The sequence below is a fragment of the Narcine bancroftii genome, chromosome 3 (genome assembly GCF_036971445.1).
Source record: "Narcine bancroftii isolate sNarBan1 chromosome 3, sNarBan1.hap1, whole genome shotgun sequence".
Classification (NCBI taxonomy): Eukaryota; Metazoa; Chordata; class Chondrichthyes; order Torpediniformes; family Narcinidae; genus Narcine; species Narcine bancroftii.
In genome coordinates, this window is record NC_091471.1 from 62,236,761 (window position 1) to 62,257,155 (window position 20,395).

The window sequence follows — 20,395 nt, forward strand, 5'->3', positions numbered from 1 at the left end:
TGCCTGTCTGCTTTTTGCTTATACCTTAAAGGTCTCAAGCCTGAAATGTTGGTAATAGATCTTTACCTACTATGGATGCTGTGAGGGATGCTGTGAGACCAGCTGAGTTCCTCCAGCATTTCTCTTTACTGCAATTTCAGCATCTGTAGACTTTTGTGTTTCACATTCCAAATTGGACATATTCCATACTAAACGATGTAATGAACAGTTTGAGTATTTTTAATAATCTGATAATTTTCATGTTCACTTTCTAATACCAGATTTATTGAATTAAAATTTATAATTTGATAATAACAGGTGCATCAATATTAGAACTGCCAACAGTATCTGATAGATGTTTTCGATGTAAAAAAGAAAGGGGAACAACAATTCATGCAATCTGGACATGTGAGAGAGTAGAAAAATTTTGGGATGATCTCAATCAGATATTAAATAAAATAACAGAAAACAATATACCAAAGAATCCAGAGATCTTTCTCCTAAGTAACATAAAAAATAAAGAATTTGGAATTGACTTGGAGGATGCACAAAAAAGATTTGTTAAGATAGCCCTAGCTGTAGCAAAAAAATGTATTATGTCAACCTGGAAATTGGAAGATAATTTGAAAATACAACAATGGTATATAGAAATGAATAAATGTATTCCATTAGAAAAAATAACATATAGTTTAAGAAATAATATTGAAATATTCGAACAAGTATGGGAGCCTTACATTAAATACAATAGCGAAAACCTACCGGGAACAAACATTACCTAAGTTGATGGAAGGAGAAGAGAAGAAAAGAATGGACTCAGTAGAATTTCTGGTGTATTTTTGTTGAATGACAACATTGTCTAACTGAATTAATGCAACCTAGATTGTATAACTAAAATGGATGAGAGGGGGGGGGATGGGGGGGTGGCTTGGGAGGAGGGAGGGGGGAGGGAGAAAAAGTCACTGTAAATGTGTGGAAAAGAAAAAGTGTATATCATGGCTATTGTGATTTATGGTGTGAAAAATAAAAAATTTAAAAAAAAAAATAAAAAAAAATATTAGAACTGCCAGGTTGAGAAAGAACTTCTTCCCACAGCCTGTGAGATTGATGAGCAGTATCCTTAAGCTTGGGTTTATGGAATAGGTTAATAAAATTATAAAATATATCTTAAAAAGGTATAGATTGTGGGGATTTAGTTTGGGTATTAGTTAAGGTACACTTCACAAACACATCTTAGTAACATTTCACAAAAGACATTTCATTTGAAATGTAAGAGCTATGTCTTTGGTGGAGCCTTCATCTCTACATTGACTTTGAAGAGTACTTATGATCACAAGTAGGCGTTAATTGGATTGATGTGGTATGAAAATGAACTATTGTCTTGAAAGGAACAGATGTCCAGGCTCAGAAACTGATTAATCTTTCGCTGCGATCCAAGTTTGGTTCAAGTTTGCTGTTCTGAGGGGTTTTGCAAACAGAAAAAAAAACCATGCTGTTTTTAGAGAGAGGGGGAGAAAGTTTCAGTTTTCAGCAGGAAGAGGTGTTGGAAACTAAGTTTTGCAGTCCTGCTAGAAGACCCCATTTGAAGACTTTTTTGAGTTTTGAGTTCAGCCTATAGTAAAACTTTCTCAATTGCAAGAGTATGTGGCTGGTTAATGTGTTTCTCCTGAAATTTGGTGGGGGGGGGTGGTGGGGGAGAAGAAAAGAATAACTCTGATAACCTGGAACAAGAGGTTATCTTTTGGGAAAACCCATGACGGGACAAGTTTCTTTGGCCAGACACTGAAGAGGCTGATTGCAGGAGATCAGTTTGTGTCCAATGAATATCTCTCTGAAACCAACAAAGACCTTCCTTTGCAGGAACAATTTAAGTTAAAGCACCAGAGTGTCTAGTGAAGATCATAAATGTTGAATTCTGTGCACAGTATGAAAATTGCCTAATACCAGTGAACTTGGAGAAGTGAGAAGTGAATGGACAGTGAAACGAAGAACTTTTCTGGACATATACACATAACGTGTACACACACGCTTAGAATTAGGAAGTTAAGTAAATAGTAATAAGTTAAATATTGATTTTGTTATGTTTGAAGATGATTAAAAACATTTTTGTTTAAGTAACCATTGTCTTTGTGTTGCTGGCTTTTAGAGTGGGCTCATGACACTTATTGAGTAAATTATTCTAGATTATTGATACATACTTAGAAATATTCCATATGTACGTGCTTTGTGAGAAATGTATTGTGTATCTACTGCAATGCAGAAAAACACTTTTTTGTCTGGTTGTTTATGTGCAGTCAGATGATAAACTTGAACTAATTTGCCATGGTGAGATTTAAATATGTTCGCCAGGAACCTAATTCAGTACATATTTTTTCTGGTGAAACTTCATGGTTGGGTCATAAATGTTAAGAACTTTCAAATTGCAAAAGGATCTTCAATTGCTTGCTTTTGAGTTTCAATTGCTCAAAGGTCAAAGAATGAGACTCCTGTTGTGGTAAATAATCTTTGTAAGCAATTACACACTCAGCATAATTTGTTTACATCACAAATTCAAAATTGCTTGTGCCAGTATTTTATGAAAGTTGAATGTTGACATACAAACATAAGGTGAAATTTATGTAGAACAGGTTTTGCATCATACATGGTTAGTATAAGCCCCCTTCACACTAGCAAGTGATCCCAGGAATTGACTGCCAATTGAGTTTTAAAGTGAATAACATGAAGCAAAATCAGCTCAATGTCTGCATCACTTGACATCATCTTACTCCCAAGTACAATCTCTGGCATCTGCAGACACCTGTGTTGCAATCAGGCAAGTGTGAAATGGGTAATTGCATTGTGGGATTGAAATGACCCAAGTTTTTGTGAGTTTAGGAATGTGAAGGAAGAAAAGATACCTTTGTTTTAAACTTTGCTGTGGGAAAGTCGCAGCAGGAGAGAGGAAATAAATAGCAATAGATGACAATTTTTAAATGACATGGGAAAATTGGTAGTCTTATAGTGCTAAATTTATAAAGACCACAGGGGGTGGAAATGACAGACCTGACTTCTCAGAATGCTGTGTGGCTGAGAAACCCCATGAATGGTCTGTCCATGTAGCCAGGCATACAGGCCATTTTCTACTGCATGGAATTCTGCGAGGGCAGGTCCGCCATTGCTCCCCCCATATAGTATTTATAAATTCTCTGCTGTATGAATTGTCTGAGATGGCGCTGCCGTCTTTCCCACGCTGTATGAATTGTCTGCAATGGCGCTGCCGCCTTTCCCATGCTGTATGAATTGTCCGCGATGGTGCTGCCGCCTTTCCCACGCTGGTTAAGCACGCTCTGCTATTGCTATTTATTACTAGTCCTTTCCCATGGTCCCTTATATAGGTTTATATAGGTCGGCACAACAATAACAGGGACTCGAGGGCTCCTACTGTGCTGTACATAAAGCTTGATTATGTTATAATTGGGCATGATATAATTTTGTTCAAATATATTTATTGGGATTTAGGGCAGTTCCACCATCGCTCGATGCATTATGATGTCACCTTTACAAGGTAGAACAGTCCTAAAACTGAGGATGGCTTCTTGCAAGTGTGAATGCGTACAGTGTCCCAGTTAGGAGTGGTCAGGTGTGAAAAGCCATACCCTCATTCCTATCCCAGGACATTGAACGGCTAATTTAGGGGACTCAAATGTGAAAGGGGCTATAAATTAACACCAGAGTATATTCATGCAATGAGAGAATATCAGTTTTAGATTTATTACTGTTTATGAAGATCTTTTGGCTCCAACGGTGTGGATGGATTTTGTGCGAAAGACGAGCCTAAATATAATTACAACAACAACAACAACAACAACAATTACAATAAGTCCATTTATTACTGGTTCCAGAAATAGATTTGGGACAAGGGTTCTGTTTGCACTATGAATTTTTGCTATATGGTGAACATGCAGAGGAGAGATTGGAAAAGACATAACTTTAAAAAAAAAAGTATACTTGTTTAAAATTATGTAGTTAAAATAAATTCCTACGTGCGTGAGAAATGGTGCCTCATATTTAAGTTTTTTTTGTATAGGTGACCAAGAGGATAGATAACCATACAACCACTTACAGCACAGAACAGGCCAGTTTGGCCCTACTAGTCCATGCCGTAACAAATCCCCACCCTCCTAGTCCCACTGACCAGCACCCGGTCCATACCCCTCCAGTCCTCTCCTCTCCATGTAACTATCTAGTCTTTCCTTAAATGTAACCAATGATCCCGCCTCGACCACGTCTGTCGGAAGCTCATTCCACATCCCCACCACCCTTTGCATAAAGAAATTTCCCTCATGTTCCTCATAATTTTCCCCCTTCAATCTTAAACCATGCCCTCTCGTTTGAATCTCCCCCACTCTTAATTGAAAAAGCCTATCCATGTTTACTCTGTCTGTCCCTTTTAAAATCTTAAACACCTCTATCAAGTCCCCTCTCAATCTTCTACCTTTAGCAAGGTCCTGCATGGTAGGCTGGTCCAAAAAGTTAGATTGTAGGATTCTGGGTGAGGTAAACAATTGGATGGGAAAATTCATTTGGTGGATCCAGTGTGGCAGTAGAGAGGAGTGGTTTTTTTTCAGATTAGTGGCCTGTAATCAGTGGTATGCTAGTGGTTCTCGTGTGAGATGCTGGATCCACTTCCCATGTGTATTAGTGATTTGGATGGGAATGCAGATAATGATTATTTGTGGATGAAATGACACTTGGTTCGTGGAGAGGGAAGAACGTTGCAATAGGATCCAGGTAAACTGGGCAAAATGGGCAAAAATAAATTCAGCAGCTCATTCAACATCTATGGAAAATAAATTGCAACCAACATTTTGGACCTGAGCCCTTTGTCAAGGTATTAACAAAAGGTAGGCAAGTGCAGCACAGTCCAACTGGTAAGAGGTATGAGTGGGAGGGTGGATGAGGAAAAAAAGCTGAGGTGATGGTGAAGGGATAGCTCTCTCAATAGAGAGGGAAGGGGTAGAATGGTTTAATCTGTAGAGAATTTGTCTCCCAGGATAGCGATCAAGAAAGGGAAGAGCGTCATCAGATAAAACATGAAGGTACTATTTGAGGTCTGGAATACTGACCTCTACTTGCCGAGGTCAACTGGCAGGTCTTAAATACCAGTGGAAAGTAGGGCTCCACCAAGAAGCCTCAAGCCACTGTAATGTCATTTCTAATCATCTCTGTCCCACAACCTGGTGCTGCCTGGTTCCATCTCCTACCCAAAATCAACAAATCCAATTCCCATTTGTTTCTACGTGCTTCTAGCCCACCAAACTGGTATCATCTTGCCTCTACTCCATTTTGTGTCCATCTCCCTCCTCTCAGTCCATTCCCTTTCTGCCCACATCTGTGATACCTTACATGCCCTCCATCTCTTTCCAGTTCCTTGGATTTGACTGCCTCATTTTCTCCATGAATGTCCGGTCTCAAAGCCCTTCATTTCTACCTCAAAAACAGATCCAGTCTGTCCCTTTCCACCACTCTCCTCTGCCTGGCAGAACTTTTCTCGACTCAATAACTTCTCCTTTGACTCATCCCATTTTCTCCATTTCCAAGGTGGAGACATAGGTACCCACATAGGTCCTAGCTATGCTTGTCTTTTTGTTGGCTATGTTGAGCAATTCATGCTACAAGCCTATGAAGATGAGGGTCCTCAACTCTTTCTCTGTTACATGGACAACTACATTGGTGCTACATCCTCCACACATGAACTTATCAACTTTATGCACTTTCTTGCTAACTTTCACCCTGACTTCAAAATTCACTTGGTCCATCTCTGACACTTCCCTTTCTCAATCTCTCCATCTTGGGAGACAAACTTTCTACAGATATTTTTACAAATTTACAACTCAAGAATCTCAATTACACCTCTTCAATCCTGACCCCCTGTAAGGATTCTATTTCTTTCTCTCTCTGCCTCCAATGTATCTGCTGGCAGGATAAGGTCTTCTATTCCAGAACATCGGAGATTTTTTCTTTATTTAAAAAAAATGCCTTCCCCTCTACTGCCTTGAATGTATCTTCTCTATTTCTTGCACATCTGCTCAGGTCCTCTCCACCCCAAGATATAACATGGATAGGATTTCCCTGTCCTTACTTGCCCTCTTCAAATCCAACATATTAACTGATGCAGCATTTAGAGGAAGTAAAGGTTGACCAACAGATTGGACCCAAAGCCTTCAAAGTATGAGCATGATCCTACCACCATGATCCTTCCTTTCTGTTCTCTGTATTTTGCAGGGACCATTCCATCTGTGACTCTCTTGTCCACTTATCCTTTCCCACTATTGCCCCCTTGGTATCTATCCCTGTGACTGTACGAAATGCTACACTTGTGCCCTTGCTACCATATGGGGCCCCCAAACAGTACTTCCATGAAGCAACATTTCCACTTGTGAATCTGCAGGGGTCATGTTCAGCATCCAGCTGCCTTTATTAGACTGGGAGACTGTTTCGTTGAGCACCTTCGCTTTGTCTGCTGCAATAATAGAGTCCTCAGAGTGGCTAACCATTTTAATTCCAGACCAACATGTCTATCTCTGGCCTTGTGCACTGCCAAACTGAGGCTACCTGCAAATTGGAAGAACACCTTGTTTTCAGTTTAGGAGCTCTTCAACTGACTCCCTCAGCTTCTGTTAAAACCCTAGCCCTTTTGTCTCCTTTAATCCAGCTCTCTACCTTCTTTCTTTACATTCAGAGAGTGGCTCCTCTCCTATCTTTTTTCTCTCTTCTATCCTCTAACCTCTATCCACCTGTTGGCCTGTGCACCCCTTCACCTTTTTATTTTGATGCCTGCATGCTTTTGGCTCATACTTTGAAGGCTTTGGGTCCAATCTGTTGGTCAACCTTTACTTCCTCTAAATGCTGCATGGTCTGCTGAGTTTCTGTAGCACATTTATGTATTCCACTGCAATCCCAGCATCTAGACTTTCCTGTTTAACTACAGATGGATTTTGGCAAGTTAAACTCTGACAGGATGTACACACTGAACAGGAGGCAGATAAGCAAGGTGCTTTAAGAAGCAATTGGTCGATGACAGAAAAAGCCACAATTGCTTGGATTTTTCAAGAGATTTAAGAATTTGGCTGGCACCATGGTGTAAATCTTAAATTTAAAAAAATGCATCAATGCTTGAAATACTTGGTCAGCAATGATCTATGGAGAGGAAATAGTTTCCAATTACTGATCTTGCTTCAAAATAATAGAATACTTCATATTCTTAAGAAGTCAAAGGAGATTTGGCATAGCCTTGCCTACTCTCTCTACAAGTGCACTGTGCAAAGTATACTTACTGGTTGCATCACAGCCTGGTTTGGTAATTTGAGTGCCCAAGAACGCAGGTTCATCAGACTCTGACTTCTGTTTGAGGCATATCCTCAAGGCAGCCAATATCATGAAGGATTTCCCCCCTCACCCTGGTCACAACCTTTCGTCACCCCTACTTACAGAAGGTACAGAAGTCGGAAAACCAGCACCTCTAGATTTGAGAACCGTTTCTTTCTAATTGGTATCACGCTCTTGAGTCTCCCCTTGTTGCACTAATCATGGACTGCTCTGACACCCCAAGAATTGTTTGCACTATTGTAATGCCACTTTTGTTTTGAACAATGGTAACTATTTATTAACTATTCATCTTTTGTACAAATTTGTTTTTAATGTTATTGTACATTATTGTTTTAAATGAAGTATCTGTTTGGCTGCATCAAGTAAGAATTTTGGGGCAGACTTTGTATAGTGAACAGTAAAACCCCTGTTATCTGGAATTCAAGCAACTGGCAAAAAAAAAAGTGCAAAATAAATAGGTAAAAAAATACGGAAGTGTGGCGGTACGCCATTAGGCAGACGAACCGGCCCCGCTTTTCACACAAGTGGCGGGGCAGCTGGCCAAAATGGCGCTGTCAGGGGTTTCCTCCCGACCTCTGCACCGGGCTCAGAAGCCCGCGCTTGGAGACCCACATGACGTCGGGGGCCGCCCAGCGCCGTTTTCAGCCAGGTCTGGGCTGGGAGTATAAGACCAGCCAGGCAGCCTGCAAGTTTTGGCTCACTGAACTCAACCCGTCTGGTTGTGTGATCCTTCAGTTAGCAGTGTTACTGCCGCTACAGAAGCTTAAAATTGGCATTCCTTGCTGTCAGTTCACCAATCACACAACATGCAATCTCAAGCAACTGAAAAATTCACTTATCTTGCATCTACCAATCTCTGTAGATAGTGGATAACAGGAGTTTTACAGTATAATTACCATTAACATCTTTTCACTGGCATGGATTGCTTTTATGTAATAAAGGTCTACAATTCTGATATTCTTATTGGAGAAGAATAGCGTGTGGAGCACATACTCTTGGATGATGCATTTGACACCATCTGTAATATAAATGTTCTGGAGTTAATGTAGATTGTTTTCCTTGGTCATGGATTGATGTAAACTTTTTTTTCAGGAAATCAAAAAAAAGGAAGGTAATAATGACTTGAAGCCACACTTACTACCAGGTAAAAAAAATACAATATTTTTCTGCAGTAAGTTATTTGTATTTTGAGGGAGAGCATTGAGAGGATGAAACCATTGATTGGAAAACAAACAAGGATTTGATTGGCATGGCAATGGATCCCTCTTGGGTGAACTATTCTCGATGACGAGCCAAGCATAATTTGCTAGTGGGACCTGATGAGCTTCAGCTCTTTTTCCTCTGCTGCTTGATCTACGGAGTTCCTCCAGCAGTTTGTGTTTGGCATCAGATTCCGGTGTCTACAGTCTCCTGTGTGTGTCCTGAATGATGAATGGGTTGGAGGCCTGACAAATGTGCATTTTGTTATCAAAGACAGTGTTGAAGAAAAGGTAATGTAATCAAATTTAAATATAGACATACAACATGGTAATAGGCAATTTTGGCTCACAAGCCCGTGCTGCCAATTAACCTATATCCCCAGTATGTTTTTTGAAGGGTGGGAGGAAATAAGAACCCTCTGGGTGGGGGTTGGGGAGAAACCCACACAGACACCAGGAGAACCTACAAATTCCTTACAGACACCTTGCATCCTATATGTAATATAAATCTATGCCAGATTAGATCCAAGATTTCGCTCCTATTCACTTTCCAAAATTTTTCAGATTCAGTGATTCAGATGCTGATTTACTTGTTCTGGAATTACAATAGTATGGATATTTTTCAACAAAGAATTTTGTTCATTGCAACATTCCTTTAAGCACAAATATAAACAATAGCAGAAAACCAATGCTAAAAATCCATTAAAAATGCACTATTATTAAAGAAGGTACTTTTTAAAATTTAATCTCAACTACAGTACTGTAACTGGCTTACTTGGATGAGAATCTTTAGTAAAATGATGAAGGATAAATTGTGATCTATTTTAATTTCTCTATTCAATATGTCAGTACACTTAATTTACTAAAATCTTAGTTTTCCACTATCTTGTATAGGGGAACTTGTAATTTGTGAAGCAAACATGGTTGTGAAATACAGTCGGGAAGATTCCTTACAACGAGGCTTTTATGGAAAGCTCATCTGTACAAATTTCAAGATTTCCTTTTTAAGTGCTGAACAGCTGTTGGATGATATGGTAAGCTTCACCAAAGCCATTCCAAGGAAACCTAAAGCTCTGTTGTCATGAAGGGCAGGTAGCAGGCTCACCAGGTTTCCTTTCAAATGGCATACCTTATTTCCTGACTTGGAAGCACATCACTAATTTCTTTTCATTGTTGATTAACAAAATTGAGATTGCCTTAACCAGAAGTTGCATTGTAAAAAGGTAGCTCACCACATACATTTGGAGATGGATAATTATGACCTCATCAGCAATAGCAATTCCCTATAAATATTTTAAAAAGTACTTTGTGTGTGGGAGGTGCATCTGGATTCTTGAGATGTTTGTGTTATCTGTGAGCTGTACCCACAGCTTTCTCCAATTTGTCTTAGTAAGGTGGAATATATCAGATTTGCATTCTGCAGTTGAGCCCAAGGTCAAAATTAGTCAGCTGGCATGGGGCATCGGTTGGAACACTGATTGGCAGTGGGAGTCTTGAATAGAAGCAGGTGTATACTTAAGTAAATGTTTGACATTGGTGGCAATGTGTTGAAGGAATAACCTTGGCAATGGAATACTGTTGATGACAAGAATTACTTAAAAGAAAGGTATACATGTTTCATTTATATTTTGGTTTGCAGAAAGCTGTTTAAATTGGTTCAATGTCCTTTCATGGAAGATTGGTTTCCCAATTGTAAGCATGTGAAAGGCAGGAGAACTTGGGCTCTACTGCTCAGAAGATTGAAAGATTATCTTAAATATGATGGGAATTGTATCACTTTAGTGAAATTAAGACTGGCGCAGAGATCCACTTAAGCTAGTGCAAGTTCTAGAAAATTATTTTCTTGAGTAATTGTGTTTGGGGGGTGGAATGGAAATGAGCAGATAATTTTTTTTCTTTTAAGTCCAGATTTATGATAATTGTTGGGATAAGGGTGTCTCTTCTGGAGGGGGGGGAGGGGTGTTGGGGAGAGGGTGGAGGGAGGAGGGAGGAGAGAGAGTAAAGTTGAGCATATTAGACATGTTTTCATTGCCGATTAGAAAAATGAGAGGCAACCATTGAAACTTGAGGTTTGAGGACACTTGATAGCTAGTTGCATGTTTCTCCATACACAGTAGTCAGTAGTAGTTTCAGACTAAGGGGTTGCAATTTAAAGTGGAGATGAAGAATTTCTTCTGAGGGTTAAGTGTCTTTGTTCTCTGGTTTAAAGTTGTGGAGGCTATTACTGCATTTTTGAAGATGCTATTGTGCTAACCATTAATCTATTAATTTTCATGGAATTTTTGGGTAACTATAACAATCTACTCATTTTTTGTAATTGGAGATTATAACTTAAATGGAATTGCTATGCTGAGTTAGCTGTGATTTATAAATGTGACCTTGCCATTGGATTGGCTGTCCTCCATTTACGCCCATGTCATTTTTCTCTTTCTTATAACTTACATTTTAGGAACAACCTTATAGAAATAAACTGATGGGTGAAAATGATATATCCTTGCTTTGTGTGGACCAGATCTTTGGAGGTAATGCAGTGATTAAATGCCATGGAGCTATTTGTTTTAAAGTATACTTTGGTTCTGTAATTATGTCCTTACTGATTGTGACCACCTATTTGATTTCTGATGTTTGTCCACTCTGTTTACCTATCTTGGCTCAGTTCTAAAATGTGTCTTTGCCATTCCCTGTTGAGGCTTGTACATTATGGATTGCAGGATAACTGCAAGAAGTAAATGTCTTGGAAAGAAAAGACTTGTTTCTCAAAACTTTCCTTAACAAAAATTGCATTCACATGCTAAGTTTTTAAAAACAGCATTTTGTTAAATAGTTAGAGGATCTATGAATTCTGTTACATATGGGCATACAACAAATATAGAAGATGACACTTGTTGCATAATATCATTTCTACGTAGTTGCATCTTGCTGTTACATCTTGCAACTTCTGTATTTCATATGTTCACAAATAGTAACAGCAGAAATTTATTTTTTTTTCTTTTCATTGAAGATTCCTCCAAATACTGCTCTCAAATGCCTTGCAACCTTCAGATATTTTAGGTGACAGTTATTCCTAATATTAAATAAATATAAAACATTTCAAATATTCACCAGATCATGCATTATATGTGGAAAAAGTTAGTTGCAGATCATTAAACTTGGATCAAAACAAGGGAATGTCGGAAACTGAGCATGTTTATTGTAAGTTGCAGAGGAGAAAGTAAAGTAGTGAAAACCAAGGGGACAGAATTACTCCTGATGGTTTTGTTGGCTGCCTTCACTACTGTCTGCTAAGATGAAAATCATGGACCTAATACTAACTTTGCCTCTTTGATACAGTCTGACTTGAGTGTTTCCAACACTCTGCAGATGCTGTAAATTTGAAATAAAAGGTTTTTAATTTTTGATAATGATTATTAACCTCCCTATAATTTTCTATTGCATTTCTTGATCATTAACATGTAGAAACTTCTGAGAATTTTGCACCTTGTCAGTGTTTTTAAGTGAAGAACAATGCCAAAGGAAATCGGGGCAGCCAGAGACAAAGCATGCAGCTATTAATTTTAGTTATTTCAAATATTGTCTTAATTGTTGGGTTGGTGTATAGGTATCTCAAAACTGTTGTAAATATTTGAATTGAATCCATTTTGTATTGATAGGATTTTTAAACTTTTAGCATTGTCATAAAATTGATGCCTTTTTTAATCAATGGCAACATTGAAAAGAGATTTCTAATTTGGCATTAATTTCAAATGTTCAATTGCCTCGTTCAAGGCAAATCCAAAGATCAAGATTGTACCTTCAAATACAGAAAAGCATAGTTATGATTCTTTGAATTTTATTTATTAAATCAAGATGCATATATTGAAACATGCAATTAATAAATAAAACCTAATAACAATTCAAAAAATACATGCATGATATTTTAAAATTAAGCCTCTATGACCCCCCCCCAACCAACCCCAAAAGAAAAGAAAGAAGGAAAAAAAGATAAACCATAACAACAAAATTCATCAGTTAATTACCATGGTTTGGAGTTACACCACTGCCAAGCTAATACTTTGAGCTCTTCCCCTAATTCATAATATCTTTGTCGAGTTCTCTGTAATAACTTCTCAAACTTAAGTTTGTAACAAATTATATCATAACTTCATATTAGTTAAACTTCTGTGACATTTGCTGTAAATTTTTTTCTAATATCTCTTCTCTAATTTAGTTACATCACTCTACATGTTTCTTAATTTTAGCAGTAATTTGTCCCCTCAAATATGCTTTTAAAGCATCCCATAAAACAAATTTACTATTAACTGAATCCACATTTATTTTCAAAAACAACTGTATTAGATCGCTTATAAAATTCTACATTTTTCAACAACAAAGAATTAAATCTCTCTGAACCAGTACATGTTAGTAATAACAAAAATGATCTGACAAAATTGTACTCTTGTATTCAGCTCCAATAACCGACTTGAAATTGTGCTGATACTAAAGATAGATCTATTCTGTAATAATAATCGTGTCAAAATGAATAAAATGAAAAATCTTTCTCTTTAGGATTTAACCTTCTCCATATATCTACTAAATTCATATCTTTCATTAACACCAACTGTTTAGCCATTTCAATCCTAACTACTGTTTTTGAAGATTTATCTAATTATGGATCCAAACAACAATTAAAATCCCCTCCTACCATAATTTTTTCATGTTTGATTTAAGTAAAGAATCCAACATAAATTTCTCATCCTCTATATTAGCATAAATATTTATGGAAGTTCAAGACTAAAAAAATTTTTACAATTAACAATCAAAAGTCTACCAACTGACTCAATAACTGATTCCAATTTAAAAGATAACTTTTTATTAATCAAAATAGCAGCTACTCTTGTTTTCGAATTAAACAATAACTTCTCCAACCCAATCTCTTTTCAATTTCTGATGTTCCTTCTCAGTCAAATGTTTCTGCAAAAAAGCAACACAACCTTCAATTTTTTAATGTACACCAATACTTTTTCCTTAATCGAATTATTAAGCCCGTTAACATTAAAAGTAGCAAAATTTAAATTAGTCATCGTTCCAATTCATTTCAAAAACAACCTTACCACACATGATGGAACTTGTCTCCATGGCAAACACACAAAAAGCGCTTAAAAAAAATCTCAAAAGAAAAAAACCCAAGAAACAATAATACTGTACTACAGTATTACCTCCCTCCATTATGCAGGGTGACCAATGCCATAAAGTGGCCAATGACTTGGTAGTTAAACCACCTCCCCTGAACAAATCTAAAAAATTAATTATCAAGTAATTTCAAGTAACTTGATTATCGTCGATATCAATTTCAATCAACTGCTGAGATTTCTTCTCTCGCCCTCCACTCTTCTCCTTCTGAACTGGTGCAGGCTGTTGAGAAAAACTTTCTTGACTTTTCATCTGTTTATCATCCAGTAGAGAATTAGCAAATGTTAGAGCTTCAGCATCACTAAAAAAATAACTGAGATTGAAAGTCTCCATTTAAAAAAAACTTAAGTACAGCAGGATATCAGAAAGCAAATTTATATCCTTTCTTCCACAAAACAGCTTTGGCAGAATTAAATTCTTTACATTGCTTAATAACAGTTTGACTTAAATCAGCATAAAATAAATCTATTATTCTTAACTACCAGGGGGCCTTAATTACTTCTCACATTTTGAACTGCAACTCTTAAAATCAATTCTCTATCTTGATAGCATAGACATCTAATCAGGATAGAGTATGGAGCTTGACCAGGAAGAGGTTTCCTTCTTATCTGACCTCTGTCTAATTCCAAACCATTTGGGAAATATTATTTCTGCCTCATTTATATAATGAGGTGCTAACTATTTACAACTATTATTTCCCAAAACTTCAGGAATCCACTTCTGGGAAAAAAATTGAGCCTGGTCTGGACACTCAAAATTTTCCAGAAGACCAACAATTTTAACTTTATTCCTTCTACTTTGATTCTCCAACACATCAATTTTCTTCAATAAATAATTTCTCTGAATTTCCCAACCAGTGAATGAATCCTAGATCTGACCCATTTTTTCTTTTTTTTCTTTACATTGTTCCACATCCTTATAGTTATGAAAATCTCTTCAATCTTCTTAAATTTATCTTGTATCTTATTCACCATTTTTACACACTTTGCCACATCCAACTTAATAGATGATATCTCTCCCCTTCTTATCAGTAAGTTGTTCCTTCAAAGATGAAAACCCTTGACCCATCTGAGTTGCCAAATTTTCTATCTGTTTAGATATATTAACTTGGTGGGTCTGAATAATGAGGGTCAAATTTAAACTTTGTTGAAACCTGTTTAGATATGGGCTTACCCTTGTATACAAGTCTCTTCCTCTTTCTTACATGGAAAGATTTCTTCTTCTTCCAGTCCCTCTTGATGTCTTCTTCCTTCACCGTTGATGCAGATGGCATTTCAGCCTGACTACGGGTTTGGGTCACCCCTCCCGTCAGTCCAGCATCGCTGGGCCAAGAAAAGTCTGGTTCCCCCCATAGCTCAGGCTGAACTCAATATAACGCACATGCATGGTTGCTCCTCATAGTCTGGAGGAGGACATCTTCGGGCTACGGTGCCATCTTCTGCAATGCTGCGTGAAGTCGGCGCCGGAGTCAAATGAGTCTTATCCAGGGACTGCTGTTGCGGTCTTGGGTGAGCAGGAATAGACTCTGCAGGCTCCATTTCAAAGGTAGGCCCAAGTTCTTCCGTACTAGATATCTGTTTAGAAGTTGTTTGTTTTTAACTGCTTGTACTTTTGTTTTCCTCAGAATTGCTTTCCAGAATATATCAACAATATAATCCAATATTTTCTAAAATGTTACAAGAACTTTATAAAGTTCTGCCGGGGAGGTGCTCTTTCACATCTTCTTCCTACGCCATCATACCACGCCACATCCCCCCCCATCTTGATTTTTTTTGAATGAGCAAGAAGTGTTTACTCCTGGATGCTGATCTCTAAAGCATATTATCCTATAGCTCACAGCTTGCTCTTAGTAGGACCAATCAGTACACAAATTTGGCTGCTTATAGGATATCAGTGGCAACATTTTGAATTTCCATTGAAAAGCACTTTGGAAAGAAGCTGTGAAAGATGTTGCTTAGTCTTAAAAATACTTGCAGATGATCAATAAACTTTGGTGTATGTTTTCTTCCAGTTTATGATGACAAAAAGAAGCCTCTATTGCCTGGTGCTATAAAGAACAAAATCCCTGAGAAACTGCTTCTTTATTGTAAAGACTTTCGGGTCTTTCAGTTTGGCTTAAGATATTCCAAAGAAGAGGATGCAAGAAGGGTAATGAGAATTATATTTTCTGATTTGAATGTATTTTAAGTACTCATTCCTTGTATATTTTTCATTCTGTTTGAGAAATAATTTTGGGATTGTTTTTTTTGAGAACCATGTTGTGCATGAGAAAGCCATGTGATGACTACTTTGTGACACTGGGTAGGGTAGCCACTGTTACAAGCTCCTGTTTCACTTAGTGTGAGTATCACTTTAAGGGCTAGTACAGGCTGCAACCATTCACAGCTTTGGAGAGATTGGGTGGCATCAGCTAGTACAGAGTGTACCCAAATTTGCCCCTTTGGAGAGGAGAAAGGATGGGTGCTTTTTCCAGGGACACAGATGGTGGGAGAGCCCTTTGTGTGGAACACAGAAGGAACAGCACATTATGATTAGTGGCCATCTCCTCAAATACAGCAGGAATGACTATGATAATGGGCAATTCAGCTGATTTTCCCTGGCGGGAATTATTGAATCCCCACTTTGACCAAAGGAAAGGTCACTTTGATTGATTCACGCCTAGGTTTTGGAAGCAGGAGAATTGCTGCATCAGATTGTGACCATAGTAACGGTCATTTTGATTGACCTGCACCTGTTTTGAAGCTTTGTGGAAGTCGTGCATTTTGTTTCCCCTACGCAAGAAAAAAGGAACTTGTGAAAACTATTTGTTTGAAAGGATATTTATCGGGAAGAAACTAGAGGAGGATTTGTGATTTTTCAGTAGTCTGGTCACTCTCTCTCCCATCTCCTTTGAGATTACATCTGTGTATCAGTTTAAAAGTCTGCATTTCGACAATGGATTTCTAAGGGTGAACTTTGGAATGACTTTCCAGAATTGTGCCTGAGTTATAATAGTTTGACATAGATGCACAGACACTTATTAGTTAGTTACTAATATAGTGTTTCGAAAGAAAAATATAACACTGCTCTGGTGAATTTTCATTGCTGCTGGTCTGCGATGTAACACCACACTTAAACAAATCTTTTTCCATAAAAATCAATCTTGTAGTGGGAAAGGGGGAAACTTTGCCTTTCTCTTTTTGCTTTGAAAGGAAATTATGGTAGTTTCCTCAATTCTCCATTACTGTTGGATTGACTGTTGGCTTTCATGTACTAAAACTTGCTTTTGTAACTTGCAAAACAGTGTTGTCCAGTGATCATCACCACAAATGACATCCAAGCAAATGGGGTTATCACTGTTACCTGCATGTTCCCTTTTCTTGAAGGGAACATGTCACTTCCTAGATTTGCCTATTCTAATGCTTTCCTCTCAACCTGCTCATCAAGAACATTTCCTGTGCCAAACCCTCCATTAAGCTTCACTTTAGTTGCTGATCTGTAATTGATCCCAGCCCCCTTAAGTTGAACAATAAAATTTCATTCTCAAGTTTTAGACCTTTGCCTCTTACCTTGGCATATTCTGGCCTCTAGCATATTGGAGATTTTATTTTTAATTGTTGCAGCTTTGTTGTTTTGACCCCAAGCTCTGGAATATCCTAGAATGAACCACTTTTGTACTCTTTCAAATTGACCATGTGGCTAAAGTCTTTGGTCATCTGTCTTATTTTTCTATCAGAATTTATTATCCTGAAGAAGTCATTGTTTTGCAGCAGCATCAAAGTGTAAACATTTTATATAAACTGTCTTAATAAATAAATAAAAACAGTGCAAGAAAAAGAATCAAAGTAAAACAGAGTCTGTGGTTCATTGATCATTCAGAATCTGATGGGAGAGGGGAAGAAACTGTCCTTGTGCTGCTGAGCGCTCGTCTTCAGGCTCCTGTACCTTTTGAGTGGGTTGATTCTAAATTGCATCCGACAATGCACCATGAAGTGCTTTGAGGTCTATGTGAAAGATGTTAGTGTAGATGACTTCCCACTGTCATGACTTCTTGATGCTTCTGTGCTTTCTATGCTCCTGTATTTAATTTCTGTTCCTCAAGAAATTAACTCCACAAAATTGTAATTGTTTTGTTTTATCTTTATTAAAGCATTACAATTTTCCAAGATGTGAAATGCACCTGTAGATCAATTGTACCTTTACTTCATTTGCACTGTTGCTTTCCAAAGAGTATGGAGCCTCCTGATTCCTCTCCCCAGATCTGTACAAGGAACATTTGCAGATGCTTTGTATGATTGATGGAGAGCATAATGTTCCATAGTTCAAAAGGCAGTAGGTCTTTCTGCAGCCTGTGGAAAGGCACCATTGTTCACTGGCGCCTCTTTTTAATATAAGGAACTAAGTGGACAAAGATGTGGTTCCGTGAAGAATTGGGCAAGAAGATGCTCAAGACATCCTTGGGGGAAATATTAAGAGGGTAAAAGTGATGTATCTTCTGAGGTGGAGAATTTTAGATGAGGTATTGTAGGAATGAATTTAGTTCTTAATCAGGTAGAATTATGACTGAGATGTTTTATAGGGAGAGTGGGGCCCAAAAGTGGTGTCAGGGAATAATTTGTCAATGGCAATTCTTCTTTTGAAGTTGAAAAACTGAAAAGTTTTTATAAAATGTCAACTTTTGAGGAATAAAACTAGTTTGGTTAGTTAAGTATTTGTTTTTCAGTCTTTCTGACGTGGGAATGATAGGATAACTTAATTTCTGACTTTTGCTCTTTTATCCACCCCTACAATGAACTATTGAGATTTCTACTCACTGCAGATGTCTTTTTATTTCTTTCAGTTGATCCGAGGGATAGTTCACCATTGTTTGAATCCAACTTCTTTAAAATGTTTGTTTGCTTTCTCCTATGTTGGCACAGCAGGTGGTCTTAAAGGTAATGCCTCATAAATCCTGTTTTTTTTCGCTAATGTCTTGATACATAAACATGACAAATTGAACAACCTTGACTCTAAGTATTCTTTCTAGTGTGTGGCATTTATTTTCCTTTGTCCTTTTAATTTTGTGGATTAAGGTTGATGCTTAAAATTCTTTGGTTCTAGCCTAGAAATTCCAATGATATCTTGTAGAAATAATCTTTGTGGACACAAGGAATGATCTCCATAGGTCTCGCCACATCTATAGGAGGTAAACGTGCATTACTGACGTTTCAATCCCAGGCCATTCTTCAAAGTAGGAGTAAAAAGCAGGCAGGTGCCTGAATAGACGAAACAGTGAAACTGAAGGAATCTAGGTGTATTTTTGTTGGGGCGGGGGATGGGGGTGAAATATTCCAGGGCAAAAAGTTCAAAGGACAATTGTATTTGGAAAGGGTTCTGAAATCCGTTTGATGCAGTATTCCGTAAGATGGCTATTTGATGCGAAGAAACACTACCTGCAAGTACAATGGTAAACACTGGAGACTGAAATCACAAAGGACCAAAAAAGTTTCTTCCTGTACCTCCTGCTCCACCCCATAAAATATGATGAAAGGAGAAACATCTGGAGGGAAATTCAAGACTTCAGTTGAATACAATTTATCTTGCCACTGAAGTATTTTCCCTGTTCAAATAATCTTCAAAAAATGAACAGGACAAATTGTCTGGCAAAAGCAGTTCACATTTTTTAAATTGTACCTCAAGTATGAGATATTTGGCTACATGTGAATCTGAGGTGAGTAGCAGTTTCTTATGGAGTTGTGGTTTATTTGAATTGGACCGGTGATGATCACTGTAAAATTAAGTTTGCATTGTTATTTTCTTTTTAACTTGCTAAAATTTTAGTTAATCGATTTAAACTATATAGTGTTTGCAAAATTGCAGATATTTAAAAACAATATAATGTTATTGATGGCAGCATTTAAAACTTGGAAATAACTAAGGCTGTAGTATGGAGCCCTCCAATGCAGCAAGAACATGGAGCAGGAATAGGTCATATTCTTCCATTGTTCCCATTTACTTAGAATCCCTTAATATTCAGAAATCTATTTGTTTTGAATGAACTTGATAATGGGGTTGTGGAGGCTCATTGACATGGAAAATGAAGTTTCTTTACTGTATTTGTGAAGAAATTTCTCATCAAATAGTCCTAAAGTCCTGTAACCCTGGCCTGTGACCATTGATTCTGAACATCTCAACTGGGGTGAACATCCTTGCATTCAGTCTGTTGTCTGTTTTAATTTAAAAAAAAAATTAAAAATCTTCTCATTCTCTTCTTCAGTGGGAAGTGTCTGTCCATGGTCTCCAGCCATGCCAGACTGAGACTATGCAAATTGAAGGAACACCAACTCGTATTCTGTCTGAGCACCCTCCAGCTGATCGCATTAGCAAAGACCTCTGGTTTCTACAAGCCACCCCCACCCTCTGCTTCCCTATGTCTCCGTTTGTAGCTTTGTCCATCTCTTTCTCCTTTTTCTCATGTGCTCTTTTTCTGTCTCCTTTACCCCAGGTCTGTAATCACAGAGCCAACCCCAATCAATTCTCACCTTTTCCCTCTCCTGTCTTCTCCATATCCATTTAACACCATTTGTTTGTTGGTCTGTACTTCTCCCCCTGCATTTCTTTTATTGGGAGAATATAGACCTGATTTACTTATCTCTATGTACAACAAGCTCATCATCCTTAGAACCTTTGCTGCAATCTTGTAACTTTTGCTTTTTTAGGTAGGG

The 20,395-nt window shown here is 37.7% G+C and overlaps 1 protein-coding gene across 3 annotated transcripts in view; it reads left to right on the plus strand.

Moving 5' to 3' along the window:
• mtmr12 (myotubularin related protein 12) overlaps window positions 1-20,395 on the plus strand; it is an 80,776-nt gene that overhangs the window by 16,983 nt on the left and 43,398 nt on the right. For all 3 annotated transcript variants that reach the window (XM_069924180.1, XM_069924181.1, XM_069924182.1), the window contains exons 2-6: window positions 8,437-8,488; window positions 9,438-9,577; window positions 10,993-11,065; window positions 15,724-15,860; window positions 18,532-18,625. In XM_069924180.1, the coding sequence (XP_069780281.1) occupies window positions 8,437-8,488; window positions 9,438-9,577; window positions 10,993-11,065; window positions 15,724-15,860; window positions 18,532-18,625 (496 nt within the window). The remainder of the gene's footprint in view (window positions 1-8,436; window positions 8,489-9,437; window positions 9,578-10,992; window positions 11,066-15,723; window positions 15,861-18,531; window positions 18,626-20,395) is intronic.